Raw genomic sequence first — 26,788 nt, forward strand, 5'->3', positions numbered from 1 at the left:
CTGTTCGTTGAATTTTTCAATGTATTATTTTTATTTGATTGCCAAACACAATTCGTTATCATCGTACATCGATATCGAAAAAAACACAGTTTTCGCTTCAAAGTCAATAATTTTTATTTCCCCTTAATAAGCAGTTTATCAGATAAAGTTTCAGGTAGGCTATAGTTCGTCGATTTTGTTGATTACAGGTATTTATGTGCAACGCGATAAACGCAAGCTTATCGTTTTTATCATTTAGTACCGCTACGTATTACGTACTAAGTGGGTCATGCCATTGCAAAAAGCTACGCCTGTTTGCTTGGAAGCTTCAGTTTTTAGCAAGGTTATAATTTTATCAAGCGATGTATTTTTGTACTAGCTAGAAAATAATCCTACGGGAACATTAAATCGCGATAAAAACTATCCCATGTATTAATCCTTGTAATAAACTATATGTGTATTAAGTTTCGTCTAAATCCGTTCAGTAGTTGTTGCGTGAAAGAGGATCAAATATCCATACACCCAAGAAACAAACTTTCACGTTTATAACATTAATATTTTTCTTGTATTCTCTAGTTTAAATAAAACGATACAATCAATCAATCAATCAATCAGCCAATCATAGTCCACTGCTGGACATAGGCCTCTCCCAATTTACGCCACAACACCCGGTCCTCCGCCGGTAATTAAATAAAACGATACGTTATATAAAAACTTAAAATTTTCGCTGTTGTTTTTCAAACATTTCGTAATCATAATACAAGTTCGGGTCATATATTTCAAGAAAGATGTATGGAATTACTTTTATCCCAAATACATGAAAATAATCCGCCATCCAAAAGTCCGACTTTGTAAACAGATCCAACCGAAAACGGACGAAAACCCCAAAAAACAATTTACACCATGATACGAACAGTTGCCATTATTCACGCCATCAAAGTAACCAATACCGGAGCTCATAGCCTCCCGATCGCATGGGAATATGGCCCATTATTTATACTTCTATAATAAGTTCGTTTCCCCATTGCCCATATTTCATGGCGAGCTGATTTATAAGGAGTTTTCGGGACCTTGGAACTGAAATGAGTTCGCAATCCTTAAGTATATTGTTTTAGGATATACGTTCTTATATATGTATATGCATACTCTTATAGAATATATTATCTATCTATACTAATATATAAAGCTGAAGAGTTTGTTTGTTTGTTTGTTTGTTTGTTTGAACGCGCTAATCTCAGCAACTACTGGTCCAAATTGAAAAAATCTTTTTGTGTTGAATAGACCATTCATCGAGGAAGGCTTTAGGCTATAAACTATCACGCTGCGACTAATAGGAGCGAAGATACAGTGGAAAATGTGGAAAAAAAACAGGGCAGGTATAAATCATAACTTATATCTTCTACCCACGGGGACGAAGTCGCGGGCAACAGCTAGTGTATTTATAAGTATCTAGCGTTCTCTATTTGCTCTTGACTATCGTTTCTTTACACGCGTTTATACGATTGGTATATTTGCCGCCTTAAAGAACTTTTTTTGGTATGTTCGAAGAATCGACTTTAGTGCCCCCGTTTTTTTTCTATTAAAATCAAGTATTTGTGTGATCCAAGAATGTTTGTTCTGAGTCTAGGTGTCTTTGTGCATGTGATTTGAATGTTTATCAACCCCCGCGATGCAAGGATTAAATTCCTTACTCCGGGGGACGTTTTTTTTTAAGGGAGTATGGTCAGCTGTATACCACACAGTCATAATATGTAGCTAACACAAATATTTTTGCCATGATGTTATGGTCCAGTTGTCTAGAGTCCATTTGTAACATCCTACGTGTGAATTGATCTACTGATCAACTGTCTGATCATTATATTAAGTCTATCCTATGAGTAAGTCTAGGTTTAACTACAGTTATAAACCATTTTTACCAAATTTCATCCAAATTCGTCGGTTTTTGCATGAAATAGTTACAAACATCTATCCATTAATCCAAATAAAGGTCCACGTTTACAACATTTGTAGGATATTACAAAACGCTTCTTTTTTGTTTATACTCACTTCTTGACAAAACACACATCTGCTTACACCATTTCGTAATATACGCGTGATGATATCCTCATTTTTATTCCTCTCATGTACACAATGTGTACTCATATGCGGGGCTATGGTAATGACATGAGAAGGCTTGATGTCGGCCTCTCTTTGTTGATCCGAACGTTTAAGATAAAGTCACTTGCGTATATCTGTCTCAATCAATGGTTTATTTTTAGTGGCCAGTGACGGTGGTCTATTTTTAGCAGTCATTTGTTTTAGATCTCAATTTGAGTTATTTTTATCTCCTTAATGCATAAAGGGTAAAGTTGTGACTGCGGTGTTTGTACGTTTGCGACTGTATTGTACATATTGTATTCTCTCGGGATACTTTTTTTGGTACGTGATAATCATTTTGGTTATAATTTTTATTCGACGTTCATTGTGGGCAATGGTACCGGTAAGCCAGCAAAGGGACTACACATTATTCTAAGAATATTTTCGAACAACCATCTCGAAGTAACCTTAAAACAAACATAATAAAAAAACTAAGTCATACAAACGTTCCCTTCAAATTTTATGACGGGCATCAGGTGGTTCTTCATATTCCGAGCTTGTATCCATAAAAAGACAAATGTTGTGAAAAAATATCGTTATACGCGTATGGTTACAGAAAAACTGGAGACTTGTGTGTTTTTAAGTATGGTATTTGTTACAAAAGGATGTATTTTAAAAAAAGTATTGCTTTCTAAGGTGGTTAGAAGCTGTAGACAACTCCCCAAACACTAACGCTAATTAACGACTTTTTCGAAGACTCCCATCCTGAAGATTTTAATTCCTGTGTCACAAGGCTTCCAAAAATATTTCAAGCTACTTGCACAAAGACACCCTGGCTTAGGACAAGCATTCTTGGATCACACAGAACCTTGTCTTACGCGAAGATCCGCATCACACGTTTGGCGGCTATCCATGCAGCTAGTCAAACTCACTCCACTTCGAAAATTAACGTCGATGAATGAAATTTACTATTCGCTTCCAATTCTAATGCAAACCCATTAAGCTATCAGCCGAAAAAAAGGCTATAGTCTTTCAATTTATGTAGGCTTCAATCATTCCACTTATCTAAGTAATTTGCGTCTAACATTCCCTTTTATACATATAAAATAATATATTTCCATACGAAAATGTGGACCCACCTTCAAAGGTCCCTCTTTAAACAACGGTCTTGGGTCTCTTTACAGACAGCTTTTACTGTCACACATTTTGTATGACATAATATGTGTATACATAGCTATATAGACTTGTGCTATGTATGTATATTCATAATATATACAGGGTGAATCAAAATGGCGGATGTAATATCGGAAACAATTCAACATTTGAACGATATTTGATCATCAGAAAATTTGAATATCTATAACTGATTTTGTAGGCTTTTTTTTGTCGCTACATAATTTGATCAAAAATCTGTCTGCGTTTTACTTGTTAAACCTATAAAGCCTGCTCAGGCTGAAAGGAAGAGACTGAAAGAGTTTTTCAAAGTTGTTTAAAATAAAACATTATTAAATAATGAATCTGCCTTACAAAAATAATTATAACGAAACCCCGATTCTATTTCAATGATATTTCACCTAAACGAAAACAACTTAGGCAAAGCCACAGTGTGTCTACAACATATCTATATAAAATACATTCTGCTTCCAAAACAAGATACCCACAATTCCTTTGTTGTGACAAAGACAGTTTTATTGTCCACATTTGTCTGAATTTTCATAAAGATTTCGTTTGGGGTAAAATGGCGGATTATATTATGTTTTTAGGTCGACTTTATCCCGTAAAGTAATTGTTTACCGTATGTTTTTTCTTCTCTTTAATGGAAAATACAGTTTTTTGGCAATGACAGTTATGGTTAATAAGACTTGTTAGTTTATAATAGTTGGTGTTCAAGCGAAAATAGTAGGCATTTTAGTTTTTTCGTTTGTACTCGGGTTCCTAACTATGTTATCAATGCAGAACAAAGTGGATATGAATTAGGTACCTAAAGTACCTAATTCTTACTATACTGTGCTTACTACTATGCTTACTATACTGTACATGAACTCTTAGTCGAAGGCATAGTCAACCTAATTATTAGATACTAGCTGTTGCCCGCGACTTCGTCCACGTGGTTAGAATTTTCCCCGTTTTTTTCCACATTTTCCACTGTATCTTCGCTCCTATTAGTCGCAGCGTGATGTCATATAGCCTATAGCCTTCCTTGATAAATATTCTATTCAACACAAAAATAATTTTTCAAATCAAACCAGTAGTTCCTGAGATTAGCGCGTTCAAACAAACAAACAATCAAACAAACAAACTCTTCAGCTTTATATATTAGTAAGTAAGTAAGTATAGATAAGTTTTTTGGAATATAACGATTGTATCTACTCGTTTTTCAGCAAATTTTTTGATCATTAACACTACAATTTTTTCAATACGTATTACTAAAAGTGTCATAAAAATTATCAAAAATAAAACCATCGTATTGGCAATGTTCACAAAAACCATCAAATTTCGATCGTGTGACGTGTAAATTAAAAATACTACATGAAAAAATAAAACTTGAATATTTTTAAGCACCCAAAATGAACACCCTACAGTTTTTGGCAAGATGTCATCATAACAAAAACATATTTCAAAGACAAGCGCTTATAAGATCCCTCGTACAGTCTACCCAACAGTTAACACAACATGAAAAACAAAAATGGACTTTACTGCATTGACATAGACGCTCTATTTTGTCGAATTGCCCTGGTCGGTGGGTTGTACCCGGAAGATATAAGAACGTCATCAACATATCGCTGCTTTACTCAGGATTACTGACCCAAAAACTGACGCCCCTGCCGCTGACAGGGGAGGTTTTTGGCAGCCGCCCATTGATAGGGTTGTCTACTATGTAATTTTAGTGTCCTCGAACGAATGCGCATATTAAGTTTGGAAATCGAGACTGCTTATTAGAAGGACGTTTTAGCGAAAAGTGAAACAGAACATATGAAAATTTGCTACCACAACTTATTGGTAATAACTCTTTCTAATGTTTCATTTCTTGATATAAAATTTAAGTACTATAGAAAAACCATTATTAAATTGAAAACTTAAAAAACTTTTCCACTTTTTATCACTATAAAATTGTCAACTTACTTAGCAAGTGCCAACCCTACAAACATCCCCACTAGATCAATAACTCCTGTTTAAGAGGCAATTATATTATTTTAAATGCATAAACACATCGCTTCACTCAAAATAGCTGACCTAAAAACGGAGTGGACTCGTTCCCTTAATGTGACAGGGGAGGATATTAGCGGTCCCTTCTCTTCCTCTGCAGGGCTGCCAACGTTGACAAAATTAAATTCTTAGAACATTGTTCGAGTACGTTCTTAAAGTTATGCGTATACTTAACTTTGTTTTTGTGGTAGGATATTTTTTTTGTGTTTTTTTTTAAGATTTAGAATATGATCAAGTTTATTTTATTTATTTGTATGGTGCGATGCAAAAATGTTAATAAAATAATGTTTTGTTTTCGAATGGGCTATGTAGCTTGCCTTAATTTTGCCTTAATTAAATTTACCAACGATAAATTTTAATTTTAAGGTAATTAAGCTATTTCTATGAAAATACTGAAAATAAAAATAGAAAAAGAACGCTTCTGTAGTACCTACCTATTAGAAAAAGAGAAAATGTAACGGAAAATTGCTCTACCAACAAGAAATACCTTCATACTTCTTTCAACATTATCCTTACCTCATAAATCGAATCAATTAAATCAAATACTCTTATAGAGTCGAATCAATAATAACATGAATCGGTTATTGCTCTATTGTAATTCGATTTCGAAACATCAAGGAAATCATAATTGGTACTTGAGAATTAAATAAATTGATCGTTATACAGGCACTTTAAGATCACACATGACGTGGCGTACTTTGGAGTTTGGACCGGTACTTATACAACCTTTGTGGTGTATTATCTGTATTTATAATTGTTGTTTTGCAGTTTGTTTCGCACAAGCTGTTGCCTGCGGTTCTGCTTGCTCAGTTTTCGTTTGTTTGCTTATTGTAACTTTACGTGGATGATAAAAATTTTCAAGTTGTTTCACGTATAATTTCAAAACAGTCTAATGTACTTCCAAGAAAAATGAAAAAATCATCATGATTATTTTTTTTCCCTACAAACCAGCTTCATGCAATATTATAATTTAATTTAAATTCCACCTCAAACTATAACACAGGGGTTTATACCAACATAAACATTCAGGTCGCATGCACAAAAACTCAGAGCGAGCATTCGTGTATCACACAATTAATGCTTGGCCTACGCGAAAACCAAAGCCGCGACACATCGTAATACAAGTTTCGCATTTTGACCAATACCACTGACCTATCCACCTACTCTATCATCTTCCATTCATTGACCAAATAATACAAACATAAGTAAAATGATACTTTCTCATAATAGTCAAAGGCACACACATCATTTATTCAAAGCTTTTAACCTGTGGAGGAGCCGCCATAACCCTTAAACCTATTGAAACGTAAACGTGCCTTCTGAGGCAGGAAAAGGATTACTTCCTTTGCTTGTAAAAGATAAAAGTATCTTAGTATATCCCTGAGGGCGGAATGTTTTCGGTTAACGAAAGATGAAGGCTGTTTGGAGCCTTCTTTTAAGGTATCGAGATCTCATGATTAGGTTCTGCGATGTTTCTGTTGTTGTCATGTGTTTTAAATGTCATTCGAAAAAATATGCGTGTCTGATGATTTTTTTTTTTGATAATGTCAGTTGTTTCCATTTCTGATTATAATAAATAAGTAAATATATCTTTTTTATTGTAAAAGGATCAATTAATTTGTTAATTTATAATTAAAAAACATTAATATATTATTCTTAAGAAATTGCATCGGGATTGGCTGAAAAGGTTTCACCAAATAAAAAAGCTTAAATAACAAACTTTCTTTGCCAATTTACTATCCTCTGAACGCCGCACTGCTTATTTTCGATAAAAGATTTTAATATTTGGAATCCTCGCTACCCCACTATATTTAAATTCACCTTCTGTCTTAGTTTAGTACAGTTTATTTTATAATCAAGCAACTACTTGTAACTTCCGTAACAGATCATATACGTCATTAAAATTTTCGACTCTATTTTCTTAACTTTGAATCTTTATGGACACAAATACTTTTAAAACTAAAAACTATATATCACTTCCATTAAAGGTTATATGGTACTTTGGTACTTGGAATTCATAGAATCCCAAGACCTGCACACCAAAATACCTTCTGATTCAGATACCTACGCTATATTATCAAAAATCGAATCAGCTCTACACCTAGTAACTCTTACTTACAACTGTAACTGCCGATACAGCGAGCAATGAAAATAAAATACTGGAATATCCGATAAACATGTATGGGCAACCCTAATGTTATGGCGCGTCCATTAGTTTTTATGTATACCAGTGTATTGTCTGAACCCGCTCGCATGGCCACACTGTTATACACATATCTATAACTAAATAACAGTAGTATATGATACTCTTTGTTTTGTAACTTTTTGTCAAATCTACAAATCTTTTAATTTATAATTTTTGTCATTTCTCCGCAATAGTGATATAATGACTGTCGTGCGATGGATTCATAACGTTCATTTCATAACGGTTCACTCGTAAGTATTTATCGGGATAGCTCGACCAGTTTCGGACCCAGCCCAATCCATAATCATGAACTGGCGCGGTGGTGGGGCTGCAAGTCGAACAGTTTGATGGTTAAGGACTCCAGCTGGGTCCGAAACAAGTCGGCCTGCTGCGATAAACAGGCGTTTAACATCAAATAAAAGCTTTTAATAACGACATTTATATTTAAGGATACATTTTGGCACTTAAACGAAAAATCTCTCTCAAAATATTTTTCCTGTCTGCTTAGTATACATTAATATTGTACATGTATTTTCCATTTATCTCCAACTCCCACTGATGATCCTAAAAACCATATTCTCACTTCATATTCAGATAATGGCAAAAATGCGTGGGTCTTATCTACATTTTTTTCTGTCAGAAAAAATATAGACAAAATAATATTGAAATATTCAGTGAATGTTTAGTAAAATGCCCAGAGGTCATGACTTACGATATTGCGTAACTGTGACGTGTTTTAGGAGGCCTCAGCTATGGGTAACATCGGTAAAAAAGGAACATGGGCGCGGTATTAGGCATCGGATCTGACATAACCCTTCACCACGCCCTATTCGTACTGTGACGGTTTCACCCCAAAATGGGAACAAATTATATTCCAACAGTTCGCATTTCAGCGCAAAATAATTAACTTAAATTATTGACTATTTAATTAGTCTCTATAGAGTATATTCTTAATTATTCGTTCATGTATATTGTATAACGAAGGGTTTTCTGGAAGATTAGCTATACACTTACACCGTATGAAGTTAATTTCATTAATGTCATTCCATGGTGTACAATAAAGAATATTTTGTTCCACTTTGTTCTATTGTTCTAAGACCTTATTTTTTTTACCTATTAAGTATTCTTTATCGCTAGTAATAATTAGAATTTAATATCATAATAGTACCAATAAACGTAATTTCTCGTTATTCAAAAACGTATTTTGCAAATTGCACATACTATAGACATCTCTTAGATACGAATACGCAACTGCGACACTCAAATATCTTCCAAGTTGCCAAAGCAATACCATTTCAATATCCCCGCCAACGTAGCGACGCCATTTTAATAAGCCTTTCTATTGCATCGACTTTAGAAGGAGATGCCGCTCTACACCGTGCATAACGCTGTCACACTTACACAGATGCAATAATATTACTTACAGTGGAGAAGAGGTTTAGGCTATTATATTTTATGCAGCGGTTAGAGTATTTTACAAAAGTAAGATGCTATGGTGCAAAATGCTCCTATATTAAGAGAATTACTTTCATTTTCGATTGAGTAGGCAAAGTTTGTACGGAGTTTAGATCCTGGTGATTGTATAAAGGGTTGCATTTTACGAACTTAACAAGAATACTGTTCTGTTTTGTTTTATCTTGAATATAGAGAAGGAAAGATCTCGCATATTTTTGTAAATCACGTTGTAAAAAGCTCGTGTATTTTTATAGATCACGTTGAAAAAGGAAATAGAATAAAATCATATCTAGCCATCTTTATATTCAGTTTCGGCCAAAAGATTCGTATTACGATTGAAGTTTGTAACATAAACATTTCATCTACCATAGAAACCTTGAATTAAAAACACAAATAGTTTTTTATTGTATTAAAATATTAAAAAATATATTCCCGTCATCTAAACACAAAGGCGAAATTATGTAAAACCAATCAATATCTAGTCGTATAATACCAAAACAACAATAAATATATAACAGTTTGACTGATGTTCAATTAACGACTTTAACTTCGTAACAGCTATCAAGAGAAAAGTGGAAAAACTATGGAAATATATCATTTTGTCTCTCCCCCGGTATTCAATAGTTTGGTATGATATGATTGTTTTTGTGACGTTAGTTGAATGTATTCATCTAGGGGTAGTCTAAGGTAATCGATAAAGTGATGAAGACACAGACCTCTCTCTTTCTGTCTTTGAAATTAAAGAATGTATTACTTTGTAATTTATAATGAATTAGAAAAATGAAAATAAGTCGGACTCGTCCAAATGGACCGGGGTTTTAAAGTTAGCTTGAACAGAACATGATATATTGTAAGTTTTTGTTGTAAGATTGTATATAAAACATGTCTTCGTAACAACATTTATCATAACAAGATAGTTTTGAACATTTTTCGTACTCCAGGCTTAGGTTAACAACATATTTGTCTGCCTACATAACATACAACATGAAAGTTTCATAGATTGGGCTTTAAATTAAACTTTACTGTAGTCGACACAAGGTTAAAATTAGAACAATTAAGTTCGCTTCAGAGTAAATAAAGTGAAATGAACATAAAAGTCATCGCTTAACATGTACTAATAGCGCGAAAGGTAGTAAACCTCCCTCGCCTCCCCTAACGCCCCGGTCTCTAGGGTTGTCAAACCGAAATTTCTGAATTTTCAGACGTCTCTATGTGATAACCTTGATTGTCACTTGAAATAAATCCGATCTTTATTTGAATTTATTTGTAAATAAGGTTGTACAACTTTATTACGAACGTTTCGTGATTTCCAACGCTCGAGAATTTCGATTTGTAAGGCTGAAGCGATAATGAAAAGATATTTGTTTTTGAAAGAACATTATTTGATTAGAATTAAGCATGTTTGAAGAATAAATTTTAATCTACATAACAGAGTTATAGTTAAAGTTAAGATCTTTCATCTTGAAAGGTCAGATGGTCTTGACCTTTGATTTCAATTTTCTACACACGGAATTCTTAATAGACTTCAAATTTTGACTCAAAGCCTTAAGGCAACAAGGTTCGCTTGTAAAAGTTGCGCTCTCAAACATCGTTTTCTTTTCAAAAGGTCAATGTATCTCAACGTATTGCCATCAAAAAGAAACTTACTCTGAATAGTTCGGGGTATAAAAACTTCTTCAAGTACGACTTGTCTCCAATAAAACGATCGTGAAAGACAACGCGTTACAGTAACATGTACTAATTCGCGAAATGTCGTAAAAACCCCTGTCTCTTCGTAGGGCTGTCAAGTAGATTCCACTGCTTTTTGTTAAGTACCACTTTGAGTGGGTAATAATTAGAGTGATTTTACTTTGATGATTGTCACACTGAATTTACGACAGCGTTTTCTGAGATTACAAAGTTGAGGTGGATACTGTTGGAAGAATATTCCCTAAAAGCTACACAGGAATGTTTTTTATTAATGAATAAAACATTCTGAGGTCACTATGTTTATTAATAGCAGTAAATGACATGCCTACATACTCATCGCTGCATTTCGAATTATACAAATGCTCTTAGCCATACGGAAAACTAAAAAACTTTAGTCGAGATTAGTACTGTTTACATGTAGGTAAATTGTCACATCGAAATATATATAAATTATGTTATTTGTCCGGGATAAACTCCTAAACGATTTACCCAATTTCAATAAAATTTGCACACCGTGAGCAGCTCGATCTAACTCGAAAGTATAGCTTATATCTCAATTTATATTCGCAATATTATTTTCTTGCAAATTATTTATCTGACGAATTTGTGGGCAACAGAACGTCTTTTAAAAAATCGACGCTTGATATCAGTTTTAAAGTGACAGCCCTGTTTGTATCGCTACCCCACTCTCCCCGTCAAATACGTGACTTCATTGGAGAATTACGCAAATTAACTTGACGTTGAACATAAAAAATAACGTTGCTGCGAACAAAAGGCTGGTGTTTCGCTAAATTAAATTATGGGATGAACCTTTATATTTATGGGATTGCGAGGAATAGTGTGGTAGCTGCTAAATTAGTCGGTGTTTTTCTCCTTTTTGTAATCATTTGAGCTCGTTCCATGATTTTTAAGTAGGACTGTTGCCATTGTGGAGGAGAGATAGCTTGTAAAATTACAACTTATTGCAGGTCTTTGATTTGCTGTTTTTTTTTTAATTAACATTTATTATGCTGTTCAATAGTCCATTCGTAAGACCTTGCAAAGGTTCATTTGTGTGAATGTTCCCACTATCTTTTATTTTAAATTATTGTGTACTATACGAAAGTGTCCTAAGACATTTACCGACGGATAAAGGGGACACGACGGGACAAATTAAATTGGAATTTTTAGTAGCCAATCCACAAGTGAAAAAGCATGAACTTAACTTGTTCGGTCCTTTTCTCTACGCAAAAAAGCCTTAATCCAAAACTGAACAAGTTCCTTCTTGTATCAAAATTTTCATAGAGAGAGACAACTGACTATCCAATATCTCTACTTTTATGAACGCTCCACAATTTCTCATACAAAAAGACTCGTTTACTGCAGAACAGTAACAGACTGGTACTAATACGATCTATTCACACCTCGGAACAAATTCACATCGTTTATCATAGTATACGTCGTATGAAGCATTTTCCTTTGGAGTTATATCAATGCAGTTGGGTTCAATAACCTCGTTTTCGCATTGATCGATGCTAACTTCGTCAATAAAGGCCTATTCAGACCTAAACGGTATTTACTGCCACTGTGGGTAGACGTATATGTCGTGCAGGATTCGTTTTGGTATTTCGTTTGAAATTCGGCGCCTTCAGCATCCAGCCCTCTAGCCAAGTGATATTTTAACAATCGTTAACTTCAATAGAAAAGACTTAGGAGAATGATTATTATTTATGGAGATGATAGGTCATAATCACGTGGTGTATGAAGGATTGCAACGCATTGCCATACACCGACACAAAAACGTGGATGACATAGCACCGCGGTTCAGGTTAAGTTAGTAAAAATCTGATGACGCTACCCATTTCCCCGAGAGAGTGGGTGTCCATGAAGATTCCCCCGTCTTAACAAAAAAAATTGTCATAGAAGAAGAATTGAAAATCCACTTTATCCACATTGAAGTATAAACAGGACCTAATCGTAACCACTTGATTTTTTCTCGCTGACGGTATCAAATACCAAGGTCTGAACAGGGCTTAAGAGTACGTGAGTCGGCATAACTATAAAATATTGTATCGTTAGTGGCAATTCGTTTTATAGTGGCGCTCACGTCTTGATCGCTACTTGTATCGATAACATTCGCCTTTATCGATTCATTTAGTATTGATAGGCCGAATATTCTGCGATTTAAACCCTAGATGAAAATTGAATGATTGGTGCCACTTCTTACGATATTTTTTATCCTACTTTTGCTATAAACGGATGGATATTTGTTACTCTTTCACGCAAAAACCACTGAATGGATCTGAACGAAACTTGGTACACAGATGGTATATAGCCTAGATTAACACATAAGATATAGAAAGATATAATTATATTTTATTTCTAACTAGCTGTTGCCCGCGACTTTGCCCGCGTGGTTAGAAGATATAAGTTAGGAATTTTTGAACGGAAGCCCTCTAAGTTGAATAGTTTTCCCCGTTTTTTTTGCCCCATTTTTCATTGAATCTTCCCTTCTATTAGTCGCAGCGTGATGGTTTAAAGCCTTCCTCGATAAATGGTCTATTCAACACAAAAAGATTTTTTCAATTTGGACCAGTAGTTCCTGAGATTAGCGCGTTCAAACAAACTCTTCAGCTTTATAAATTAGTTTAGATTTTATGTTCCCGTGTGATCATTTTAGATTTATTTGGGCGGAGCCGCTGGCAATAGCTAGTTTATCATTAAAGACAGATCAAAGATACCTTTTTTGGGTCACCAGGCGGTTTCCAGGCGATAGAATATATCTTCCTTTGTTTATCATAATTAGGTTTAGGCCCTTTCAAAACCTTATTGGTCGAATATATATGCGTAAAACAAAATTAATAATAACTTGTCTGTAATAAATCATCGTTTAATATAAAAGCCCCAAACATGGTCTAACTCATTTACATATGTGTACACATCGGACGTAAAATTGCGACTTTAATTAAGTAACACAGTATATAACGATGAGGTTTATGTATAGTGAGGACTAGTATCATTATTTAAATATATTTATTATTAAAAAAAAACGCCCGCATTAAAGGATTTAATCTTTGTGTCACGGGGGATTCCACAAACATCTACATCGCATGCACAAAGACACCCGGACTCAGGACAAGCATTTATGGATACCACATCTCCCTTTCTATTTTGTCATCCGCTCGAAGAATACTGTCTCTAAATATGTGCAAACATAGTTTATGTATACCCTTTACCTAAATTATTTTAAATATTAATTTACATATATTTTCTTTACCCAAAAATGTTCTCGTACCTATACATAAAAAATATTTTTGCCAAACAGCGTGTCATCCCTTAAGGGACAATGATAAATTATTCACAGTTCTCTCGTCCCTGGATACATTGATATTATACAAATCTGCCCACCGAAGGAAATTATTGTTTTTCACAAAATGTCATTATGCTTATTTATGTTGAGATATTCAAATTGTGAAATATTGGATGTAAGACTATTGAAATTTTGGGGTAAACAGATTTTATGGGTCATATTGGAAAGGTCGCCTTTCGGATTTTTGTTTTGTAAATTTTTTCTAGAAAGAACTCTTGTTTATTTTGAAAGGAATTTCGTAGTTTTTAATGAGAATTCTGACATTCATTTTATCCTTATGATTATTGAGTACCAAAGGAAGTTTCGAAGAGGAATAAGGGACTTTACCCGACTGTGCAATCATACACAATATAATTGTACACCCATCAAATTTATGATCGTACAAGCTTGATCCTGTTTTTTTTTGTGTTTCACTTTATTATAAATACGTCACGTGTTATACTACTTAGCTTTACCAATTTATAAAAGTTAGACTGCGAAGCCTGATTAATAGAGTTCTATTTTTACTCTTTAGGTACGGAAAACAAGGAATCATAAAACGATTACATCGAAACTTTAATTAAACCTCAGTTAATCTCGAAAACTTTATACAAAAAGCAATTTATTATTTATCATTCCTTCCATATACTCGTAAATTAAACGAATATACGAATCTTCTGGATTAATTTCGTATTCACCAGTCAAGGCTGGCCCGATCTAGGGTAATTAAAAATGTATCAGATTTATCGAATTGCAATCTGTACAATAATAAACATGTGTTAGTATGTGTTAAGCCGATTGAGATTAAAAGAGGATTTATTCGTGTTTTAAAATATTTATCACTTCGTTTACTGTGCTTCGTAAAGTCGGTTGGACTTGAGTACATGTTATTTGACATATTGGATGTTTGTGGAGGGATTAATTTTTAACATAGTTTTGCTAGAGCAAACGTTTTAGAAGACTTTAGTTTTTAATTGTTATAAACTTCTTGTATTTCGTCCAAAACCTTTAAACCCCAAAAAGCAATCTGTTGCGTCTAGTGTAAAAAAAAAGAACGCTCTTTGAATATAAAATGTCTTTCGAAATTTAAATGTTATTATTTAAAATAACAAAATAAAAGAAATCTTTTTATCGAAGCTTTTATAACACAACGTTCTATTCTAATTCGATTCTTAAATCAAACGGTTTTTTTTCTTTTCTTAATAATAACATCTGCCATATCCTCCTCTTTCAGAGTGGCCATTAAAAATATTTTTAAATCATAACTATCAGTCATTCGCGACAAAAATAGAGAAGTTTCGGTTCTTGATAGCTATAAGTGAGTTTATAAATCGTATGAGTCAATATCCGTCCATCTGCTAAAGTTTTTAATACACTAGGCACGTGTATAAGTCCACTTTTTTTTAACATGCTGTTCAATTTGAAGATCATTTTTTTTACTAAAATTACTCGCGCTTGGTTTGCCCGATGATTTTGCATTTTGCATGCACGAGATCTTAGTTCAATCCTAAAGTATGCAAAGAACCAATGTGAGTTTTTCAAAGTTATATTATGTACTTTCTTAATTATTCTAAGAAACCATATATTTCCACATTTTCTTAGAAACTTTGAAGGAAAATATCGTGTTGAAACGTGGATTATAAATATTATATCTGAAGTCGCCTAGCCGCAGTGAGTATGTGTGGTGATCAATGTCCAATGTCCACACCTTCTCTATACGGAAAGAGGCCTGTGTCTAGTAGTGTGATGTATATTAGTATTCTCAACACTTTTCAATTTTCTACATCTATTATCAAAAGAAGTCATATTCATCTACCAAATACAGAATTTCTCCAATCTTTTCAGTTAGCAACAAGTATTTTTCTCAAAACTTAGAGGCCATAAATTCCCCCCAGTCGTTATTTATAAAAGCGTTTCGCATTCCACAACTTAGTTTCGCGAGTGTTATCGAAATGTATTCGCCATTGGGAACTTCACAGACGTTTCTCCTTTAATTAAAGTTTTCATATTAATTGGTTTCATTGAAGAGTTGGTCCATTATGAAACTAAAATTGAACTCGAGTGCCTCATAAAGGCCCAGGCGGAAGATAAAAAGTATTCGGTGCTTGGTGAAGTTTCGATACTTAAGTCGTAAATTGTACATATAAAAGGGAAACCAGTCAGTTTCATTAGGAAATAGGTGTTTTTAATGTTGGGAATATTTTCAGCAGTAGATACTGCAAATCGACCGAAGTTGCTGATTCTGTTTTTGATGTAGACTTTAGGTATTAATTCGATGTAACTATCAAAACCCCAGCAACAATGATCCCAAATAAAATAATCAAAATCATATTTCTGATAATCCAATATTTTGTTCCAGAATGCGGGAGTACGTGGAAGAAAACGAAAAGAACGATCCACTCATACACGCTCCCGACAAGAAAAACAACCCTTGGGCCGAGAAAGGGAAATGCATCATTATGTAATCACACTATACATAAGTAAAAATATCACCAAAATTCTAAAATATTCAGTTTAAGAGTACGGAGGCGAGTCTGGTACATTCTGGCTGAGGAGAACATCAGAACCAAGGAGGATAGCGAAACTGCCAGACAATATAAACATGTAGATTAACCAAACGTAGTACCAAATGTCAGTTATCTATGATTTCATTATTTTGTTAACGTAGTTTTTGTTCCCAAAACGAATCTAGTCCCTTATAATTCTAATGTAAAGAATGTACATTTAGACTGTGCGGAAGCAAGGATGTACTTATGAATGTTTTTGTTAAATAAAATGAAGTTTAAAAAAATGGTTGTAAATACGTTAAATTTTGTATTTCTAGTAATAGAATGTTTGGACATGATACTATCGGTAGAGGTTAATGGGAAAGTTTAATGGATGAGAAGAGGAAATTGTAATGTGGAAAATGTAAAATAATCTTAATTGAACGTTGACAACCGTATATTATTTTATTGAAATAACATGACGAGTATTACCTTGAAAATTGTTTATGATATGATTTCGTAAAGAACCCATGCAGTTCCATACGAATATAAGCAACTTCCTTTTTCATCTGTTTGTATGGATTTGGGATGGATTCTATTAGGACCACGCGAAGAGTTCGCTTCGGATGGTTACCGAACAGACTTTGCCACAAGTTTAGAAGATAAAATGAAAGTTAAATGTGAAGATTCTCCGAGCTCACGAATCTTCGTATTTAAATGATATAATGTTTAAACTATAGGGATAATCGCAAATCACAACTTAATACATATTCGCTGAATCACGGATTAGAAATGTTAAAATATTGGCAATAAAGGGAAAGTAGCTTGAATAAAGATAAACGATTAAAAAGGTAGTGACGATGAAAAAAAATGTAAATTTAAGAGTAATGCGACATAATCTTGTTTGAAACTTATTGTTAAGCTGGTTAGGATACGTTTTTTATGAACACGGGTACATTCCACAGTGCCATTGATCTAGATGCTTCTAGCTATTAGCTATCTTCTACTCTCCAGTACTTAATATTATCGCTACTAAGCAAGTCTATCGTTTATTTCCAGCTCTCGAACACGTTTGGTTTCATCCCCGACACATAATAAAAAATATATAAAACTAAGTACTTAAATTCAAAATCAAAAAACGTTTAAATGATCTAGCACTCGTTTAGCTTAGTATAATTCAAAATTAAACCGACGAACTTCTACCTAAGTCATTGAAAGTTTACTAAATAAAGCGATACGTAGTTTCCATATAAAATTCTTCTAAATTCGTAATCTAAGATTTCTGCGACTGTACCCCAAAATTGTTTCGTCAAGTATTTAAATTCGTTTCGGAACAGTTTTGGCCGCTTCCAGTCCGAGTAGCGCTACTAATCTTACATTCCAATTAAACGGATTGAATTTAATCCTAATTTTTGATTAAAATAGAAAATTTAAACTTACGCACTGTAGATAATTATAGATTAAAAATTAAATCTAACTTTAAACTTAAAAAAAAACTCTTTTTAAAATTTAAAATTACTTCCTCTACCATATCTAGACACGGTGTATGGAAAATCATTCTGGCTGTGAATCGATTCTTGATTTGTTCCGATGGTCCGCGGTGACCGGCCCCCGGGCGCCCTCTCCCGGCCATCGTGCACTCTAGACATCACCACCGACTGTAACATCACGCGAGTTGTTTTCTGTACCGGGCCCAGCTTCGTGAACAGCGTCATCGTCTGCGGAACCCACGTCAATTGTTTATACGTACTTGTCTATTTTATCATCTTCACAAGCCATACTCTGCTCCTCATTATTGTTATCGTTTGTTCATCTTTCTACACACATAAGTTCTACTATCCTTTAGCATTAAAAATAGTTAATAAAACTTAGAATTTTTAGTAAGTAAAGTAGTATTAGTTAAGTAACGTGGAAATCAACAGTTGTTTGTTAATCAGTAAAATAAAAAATGCAATTCAGAGATTTTAACCTTAGATTAATAAAGCTGTTTAATTAAAAGTTAGTAAAAAATAAGGGAACTTGTTTAAATGCAGTGGCAAAGTCTGTGTTTCGTTTTTATTATATAATGTGGGAGAGGTGAATTTTCAAGGGATTACTATTATATTTATTTTATGTTTTATTGTAATAATTTTATTCCCTTGTTATGCTGTGTTAAAACCAAAGATTTTCATGGACGCTGATCCTGAAATTAATAATTTTCACGCTATCAACTGTCATAATAAAATTTTAACACCGACGCCTTAGTCGTTAAAACGTCTAAATGTTTCTCTTGATTACCTTCGTTTCATTTATTAAAATAAGAATTAATAAACAGTAATTTTTAATGGATTTATCCGTTTAATAACTAGGTAAGGGTGATATTGGAAATGATTTTTTTAGAATCAATAGCTATAAGGTATCGTATGTTATTATTAATTATGTAATCAGTAATCACTGAAATAAATGAAAATCTGTAACCTTTGTCGTTTATTTCATCTCTCCTAGTTTAATACTCATTGATCATTGATCATTGATTAAGGAAGGCCTTGGGTTACCAAATGCCTGTTCAGTTTGGATACGTGATGCCGTCTTACAGTGCTTATAGAGTCCAGAATATTTTAACGTTAACAGTGCCGATATAAAACTGTTTTGTTTAATTATTTAATGTCTTGGACGTCGCCTTGCTTTAGGTATAGGTCACCACGCCATCCTAAGTGCCGCGGGTTCGATCCCAGCGTAGGACAAGCATGTGACCGGAATATTAATATGTAGATAGGATGATTAAATTGATTAGAGCAGGAGTCGTTTCAAATAAACAAAGCTAGAAAAATATAAGCTTGATGTGCAATTAATACACAATTACATGACTAATGAATATTTCTAAAAGACATCAATTGAAAACAGTAAGTATAATTTTAGTAAACCATTTTGTTAAAGAGAGGAATTCAAATCAAACCAAATTATATCCACTGCTGACACGCCATGTTGCTCCACAATACCCAGTCCTCCGCCTACCGTATCCAGTGCGAGCCAGTTTTCTTTTTTAGATCTTCGGTCCATCGGGCAGGGGGCTGCGTCTTAAACAAGCGAAGAATAATAATTATTATTACTGGTGAACTAAATAAACAGGCCAGATAGGCCAGGCACGACTCACGATAGTTGTTATAAAGATAAAGGTCAAAGGAAGTTTCATACTTAAACCAAGACAACTTTACAGAACAAAAAAGCAACGTCCACTAAACTGAAACTAACAAAACTATCCCGATGATGTTCTAGAATTGTTTCACATCGTAAATCACAATGCTCAATATTTACCTGGCCGATTTAAATCAACTTGTGACGATTAATTGAACCGTTTTGTACTAAAAGTTCTTGAAAGATCAAAACTATGGCGTTATGAAGGGAAATCTTGAAAATGATTCTTATGAAACACAAGGGTACTGAAAGGGTTTTCATATTTCTATGTATAGGATTTAAATATCATAAATAATATAATCGTTTGTACAACATACATAAATATAACAATATCGGTTTTAATTGTAGGCACTAAATGTTTGCCTGCATTAGTAAACCAGCAATAAGTGTATACAAATTTACACGATTTAACATTTACGGGTCAAGTCGTCAACAAGACGCTTCACACTAACGATTAAACTCCGAAAACAATCGCATTAAAACATTACATCCTACTTGGTAATTAACAGAAACAAAAGTAACTTATGAAGTTTCTTGCCGGTTCTTCTCCATAAGAGTGACACTTTGGAACCGCGCAACTAGAGCCATCACCTTAACGTTTTGAAAGTGCCTGGAAAACGGTCTACTTGAAATAAAAACTTTTGATTTTGATTTTGAAAGCTAGAACTGACTCAAAGTTTATCTCAAACAACGGTCTAATACAAATTTTGTTGTTTTAGTAAATTATGAGTTATGTTCGCTATCCGATCGCGTTTAAATGGTGATAGTTTAATCCAGGGGTCTATTGCAAGTGTATGAAGGATTGCAACGCATTGCCATACACCAACATAAAAACGCGGATGACGTAGCATGGCGGTTCAGGTTTAGTCAGTAAGAGTCTGACACTTCCAATTTCCTTCCCCGGCTCGATCCCCGCCGAGTACAGGCGTTTGTTTAATCCGCGAATGCTTGTCCTGAGCCAAGTTGTCCTTGTGACTTCAATGTTTGTGAAGCGGAGGAGGAGCAAGAGTTTCTTAGATAAGCTAATACTTTCTAGTATAGTTTACTATGTAAAGAACTACGGCCGTTAATACCAGAAAACATCCCGTTACATACCAATGTCAGTGACACTAACAAGCTGTCACGTCAACAACATTTTAACGTAATTTGGGACACCTTATTTCTATCAACAATTAAAATAATTGGTTTATTGAATATCAAAAACCGCTGAATAAATTTCCAATTTATTTTTTAAGAACAAAAGAGTTTACAAAAAGTGAACATTATGTGTCATTAAATATTAAGGCTTTGGAGGTTTAACAATAAATATTTTGGTTCTTTATTGTTAACATTTATATAATACTGTAACATTTTTATTTAATTTGGTACTTCGTGGGCAATGCAGTAGTCAAATTAATTAAACACAAAAATAATTCTGATATGAAATAGAGCCTTCTAAATGACATCTAAAATGCAAAAAGCTTCATTCCCTAAGAAGTGTTTCCGCCCGGGATCGAACCGGGGACCTTGTGCGTGTGAAGCACACGTGATAACCACTACACTACGGAAACGCTACGTGATGTAACGAAATTACTACATACTATTGTATTGCTGAGTAAAACAACTTTCATTTCTTACAGTATTGTTATTGTTACTGGCGGCTATACAGCCTGCGGATTTGTTTACGTAATTTTTGCAATGTGAATTCTGTAATATATTATTTATAATTTTTGAGGGTCAACATAATTGTATTTTTTTTTAAATTGACATAATTAATATAGGCATATAACACTACAATAATGCATTTGACGCCATCCAAATGAAGTCTTAGATTTAATTAAACATAAAAATATTTAAACAAATTTATTTGTGCTCCAACACTGGCTACTAGCCAAAACCTGACCAGCCGCCATTTTAAGTACCAACTGCATATTTATCCAGGCTGCAGGCAATTTGTTAAAATTATGTTCACAGGAGGTCACATAATGATCTCCCAAAGCCGCCATTACACGACCATATACCGGTTGTAACTGGTTATAACCGGATAAATCCGGTTTCATAAACTTTTAAGAGCAGCGATGCTCATTTGATGAGGAGTACGTCATATCAAGTGTCATTTACTTGCATACGAGTAAAATGCTTTTTAAAGAATTAATTTAGAAATTATCATAATTCTTGCAGAGCTCCATTTAAAATAGATAGGCGTTGTAAATCTACTAATAGTTAGGATGATATAAGAAAAAGGAATAATAATTTCCGATGAATATTTCCATTAAATTTTCTTCACTGGTTGTAAATATTGCATTTAGATAGATTCTAAGTTTAAGAGCTCACAAATAAACAGATAAACATAAGCAAAAATCTATATTAGGGATGACGACAATTTTTTTTTTCAGTGTCCGTCTTGCAGTTTTCTGTATAATAATGGATACGTATTTTTATATTTGTCCCGCAAACAAAAATTGACCAAATTACAGTGACTGAAACTTACGCGTGACGTCACGATTATGTATAAATTTTACCATATCGTTACGTCACAAGCCCCCTCTCTTAAACTTCAAAGCAGTTAATCTTTGTCAATTCTAGTTTTTCTGAAAAAGGAAAAAATACTTGTCTCATACTTTTCAATTATCTAACTGAGGGACTAATTAGATTTTTTACTTTTATACCCAGTTATATTATCCCTATTATAAGAACTTATTCCCAAAAAAAGTTTATAAAAGGAAAACGTTTTTAAGTCCAAATCCAGCCATATTCACGTCAACACCAGTAGGAACCCAAAGAGGCCCTAATCCCCGACTACAGTCCCAGTTACCTGTAAAATCCTGTTTCATCCAGTTTTACGAGAGCCGAAGTGAAGCCGGCATTGCACCGGCGACATGCATTTTATCCTTTAAAAGTACCTGGTCTTTGTCGAGACTACAGATTTTGCAGGCTTGTCGGTTTCGGACGAAAACTCGATACGGTAGAAAGGGTGCAACTGCTTTTTTTTGGCAATGGTCTCGGTTGAGGCTTTTTAATGTGACTTTTACTGGGTTATCTGAAATTATGAAGGTATGAAAGTTAATCATGCCAGTCTTATTTATTTCTACTCCACAAAATGTTATGTTGGCTTATCTTCCATATAAAAATACTGCTGAAAAGTGAGTGAGACCATGTCTATGTATGTACGAGTATATGAAGATATATACCCGAATCTGCGTAATGTATAGTTAAATATACCTTTCTGAATTTATATCTGAATTATTTTCTTGTTTCTACTTTTAAAACACTTTTAACATAGTCGCGTCTTTACTCCCTTAACCCTTTTTGTAAAACAGGAACTTTATCACGTAATATTGCTTGAACATAAGTTTGATCTTATTACTCGCACCTAAGGTAGTCTTATTGACTGAACAAGTATGATAATTTACATTCGCCATCAAATTTCAAAGCAAACTCTTTGCTTCCAGATACTATGGGGTCCTATTGTCTCGTCTTAAACCAATAATTTTCAAGTTGACAGCGCTCTTCACTCCAAACAGCAGCGGTGTCTTCAACAACTGCAATAATTCTACGGTAAGCGGTCCTGGTACTCAGAACTATAATGAACATCTCATATACCTGTACCAAGTAATATAACGAGGGACACGGTGTTGGTAAGTCGCCAAGTTGTTTAACTCTTGATGTTTGACGTGCTACGTACAATTGTTGGTACCTTCAGGAGATACCAAGTTTCAGACTGGTGTTTAGTGAGCATTCATAATTAATTTGGGGGAGTTAGTTGATTTTGGTATTGCAGTTTGTGGGATTCTCTGTTAGTGTAGTTAAAAGAATATTTTTTTGGGCAGTGAAGAAGATGGTACCAAAAATATATATATTTTTAGAAATAGCGAGTATTAATTTAATTTTATTAATTAAAATATATGTATCAAATATCTGTGAGCTGATCTACTTATTCTTCGCGCCATGGTGGTTTTACAGGAGCATTACTTGAAATAAGAGGTATTCGCTAAAGTTGCCAAAACCTGAAAATACAACTTTCTTATACTGTTATGTACTTAAGACTTTAAAAAATACAACCGTACTGTTATTAACATAAGATTAAAAGTATTTTTGAAAAAAAACCCTGTTTTTTGCATTTATTTATTTTGAAAAAAAAAAACAATTTATAAGATTTTCCATGTAACCATTTCTCCCAAAAAGACGAACATCACCAAAGAGCACAACGCAATTATAATGCTGCTTTCACCCCAATTATTACTAGATCCATAAGCCTTAATTACGTTCAACCCCTTTGTAGTCCAAAACATAAGTCTGCCAACACTTACAGATAATTATCTAACAATTAATTAACCAAGCTTCTGAAGGTACTTCGAATGCCCGATGTTAACCTGCCAAGGTATTCCAATATGAGTTTCTGAGTCCCCACTACCAAAGGTGAAAATTTTAATGTTTCAGCTGTGGAAAAGGGATGGCGAACTATAGAGCGTAGAGTGCCATCCCTCTTCTACAATTGGAAGTGCTTTAAGAAGTGTTAGTTGGGGCCTGAGCTAGGGTCGAATAGTCAAGAATGTTGAAGCTGAGATAAAAGTTTTGCAATGGGTACTTGGATAACTGTGTTTTATTAAAGCTACTATAAATTTTTACAGGTGAACAGTATATTTTTTCGAATTAATTAATTTGTTAAATGCTATTTACAAATACGCGTCACACACGAATACGTGAAAAAAAAACTATAACGTATTTTGCTACTTGCATGGCAAGATTAAGAAATAGAGCTTATCGGTGCAACCTTTTTATATTAAAAATTAAATTAGAATTGAAAATTGTTCATTCTTTAACAATCAATCTTTACAGTCAGTCTTATGTAGAGACATATTTTTAATTAAGCATTATATACCTGTGTTAAGAGGCGCCGCAGACACATAGAATGTACAAGAGAGAGATACAAACCGTCAAAAAGACGTCATGAAATAGGTTTTCACATGTAAGTGTGTTTTTGTGTATTAAATATATGGATGTCTATAACGTATTTATAATCTATACTAATACATATATAAAGCTGAAGAGTTTGTTTGTTTGGTTGATCGCGCTAATCTCATGAACTACTGGTTCGAATTGTAATTTTTTTTGTGTTAAATAGACTTTTTATCAAGGAAGGCTATATAATATCACGCTGCGACTAATAGGAGCGAATATATAATCGATCACGTAGACGAAGTCGCGGGCAACATGTAGTTATCAATAAGTCTTCAGCCAATCTAAGACAATAAACAGAAACACACAAGATCATTCCAAAACCCACCATAAATCTATACTAATATCTATACTAATATATAAAGCTGAAGAGTTTGTTTGTTTGTTTGTTTGAACGCGCTAATCTCAGGAACTACTGGTCCAAATTGAAAAAATATTTTTGTGTTGAATAGACCATTCATCGAGGAAGGCTTTAGGCTATAAACCATCACGCTGCGACTAATAGGAGCGAAGATACAATGGAAAATGTGAAAAAAAACAGGGCAGGTAGGCAGATATAAATCATAACTTATATCTTCTACCCACGGGGACGAAGTCGCGGGCAACAGCTAGTATAAATATACAAGGTCTGTTTTCAAAAGCCAATAAGTTGCAAACTTGAATGTACATACATTAATTAGTTGTCACTATACTCGGACCTGCTCGGACAGTTTGAATGTAATGTAATATAATTTACACAAAACTTTCCCCGCTTCCATTAGTTTGCTAATATAAGTGCATCCAATTAGTGAGATGGTCCGCTGTGAAGCTCATTTCACTTGTTAAATTCACGCGATTAAACCTTAAACGGTATTTAACCTAATGACGCAATTTTCATAACATTATTCTCATAACTGGGTGTGTTATAGAGAAGAATGTTGGTTTAGAAGAAATAGAGGAAAATATATAACTAGATAAGTTAAAAAGGAGTAAACTATAAGTGGTAAAAAAACACCATGGTCATGAGAGCTTCCTTTGTTCAAGGTTAGCCTTAATTAATTAATTGGTGTTTTTTTTTGTTGGCCGACCGGTTACCTAAGGCGGGTAAAAATATATACCGCTCGCCCTATCTGAATAAAAATCAAAAAATAACATACAACAGACTTGAAATAAAAAACTACTCATCCAAACTTGATGAAATTTCATGGAACCAAATTGCAGCTGCACAATAATATATGTATAAAAAAAGAATCAACAATATCGGATCGTCGGGGTTACAAACATAAAAAAGAAAAATATAGAGTAATTGAGGACCTCATTCTTTTTTATAACGGTACAGTAATAAGACTTAAAGCAATACAATAAGGTAATTAATTGATATCCTCATGTACAATAACCATCCAATGAATTTCACCGCAAAACGTATCAAAGAAAATCGCCATTCATAAATCAGGCGAAAGCCAACAAAGCCGATTAATTAAACATTTTATCTAATATACTTAAAAAAAACTAACAGTAATTATTAAGTGGAATCGGCTAAGCAAATTTACACAGGAGTCTAATTAACGAAGAGTACTTGGGTCCTCGGAGTTGTCGATCTACAGATGTGGAGCAAGTATCAAGAAGGAGCGAGATATAAGATTGCAATTTTGACGTAACGGAGCAGGACAAAAGAGTGTTAAGTTATATTATAACTTAGCACTCATATGGAAGAATTCTGTCAGGTATCACGATAAAGTTGTGTTATAGTTTCCAACGACTTTTGATTTTATGACACAAATGCCTGTCAAACTAAAATCCAAAGTTAAAATCTGAAGTTACGGTAAAATCTATCCTTAAGTCGTTAGAATTCCATTTTAATTTACCTTATCCTAAGAAATTACAAAAACATACTTTTTTATACACGGTGATTTTTTAGTCGTCTTACAAAAGCAGCCCAGTTCATGTAACCGACGTAAAATACCCCTAGGCAAGATTATTATTTTTTTATCATCAACTAAGATAATAAGTACGAAGAAAAATTAAACAAGAGAAATCTGAAATATACTCTTAAAAATGATAAAAACGCCGCCGCCCGCGCCCCTCAGCATTGTTACGCGGCTCGGACCGCGCTCGCAACAGAGCTGTGTTTCTAAAAAACTACGAATTGCATCATAATATTGAATAAAAATTGACTTTTTTTGTTTCAAATCTCATAAATACCTATTTTTTTATCATGAACTTGTTCTAATCATTGGATACATGAACTGGACTGCTTTTGTGAGACGACTAAAAAATCACGGTGTATATTAA

General features: G+C 33.8%; 1 protein-coding gene and 1 non-coding gene across 2 annotated transcripts in view; one reads left to right on the forward strand and one right to left on the reverse strand.

Moving 5' to 3' along the window:
* Window positions 1-18,862, forward strand: part of LOC113492212 (guanine nucleotide-binding protein subunit gamma-e) — a 36,762-nt gene extending 17,900 nt beyond the window's left edge. The window contains exon 4 of the mRNA XM_026869578.1: window positions 16,279-18,862. Within this exon, the coding sequence (XP_026725379.1) occupies window positions 16,279-16,384 (106 nt within the window). The 3' untranslated portion in view covers window positions 16,385-18,862. The remainder of the gene's footprint in view (window positions 1-16,278) is intronic.
* Window positions 18,863-21,056: 2,194 nt separating this feature from the next.
* On the reverse strand, window positions 21,057-21,129 carry Trnav-cac. Its single transcript has one exon. It is a non-coding gene; the product is annotated as a tRNA-Val (tRNA).
* Between the last annotated feature and the right edge of the window lie 5,659 nt (window positions 21,130-26,788).

The sequence above is a fragment of the Trichoplusia ni genome, chromosome 3, assembly GCF_003590095.1.
Source record: "Trichoplusia ni isolate ovarian cell line Hi5 chromosome 3, tn1, whole genome shotgun sequence".
Lineage (NCBI taxonomy): Eukaryota > Metazoa > Arthropoda > Insecta > Lepidoptera > Noctuidae > Trichoplusia > Trichoplusia ni.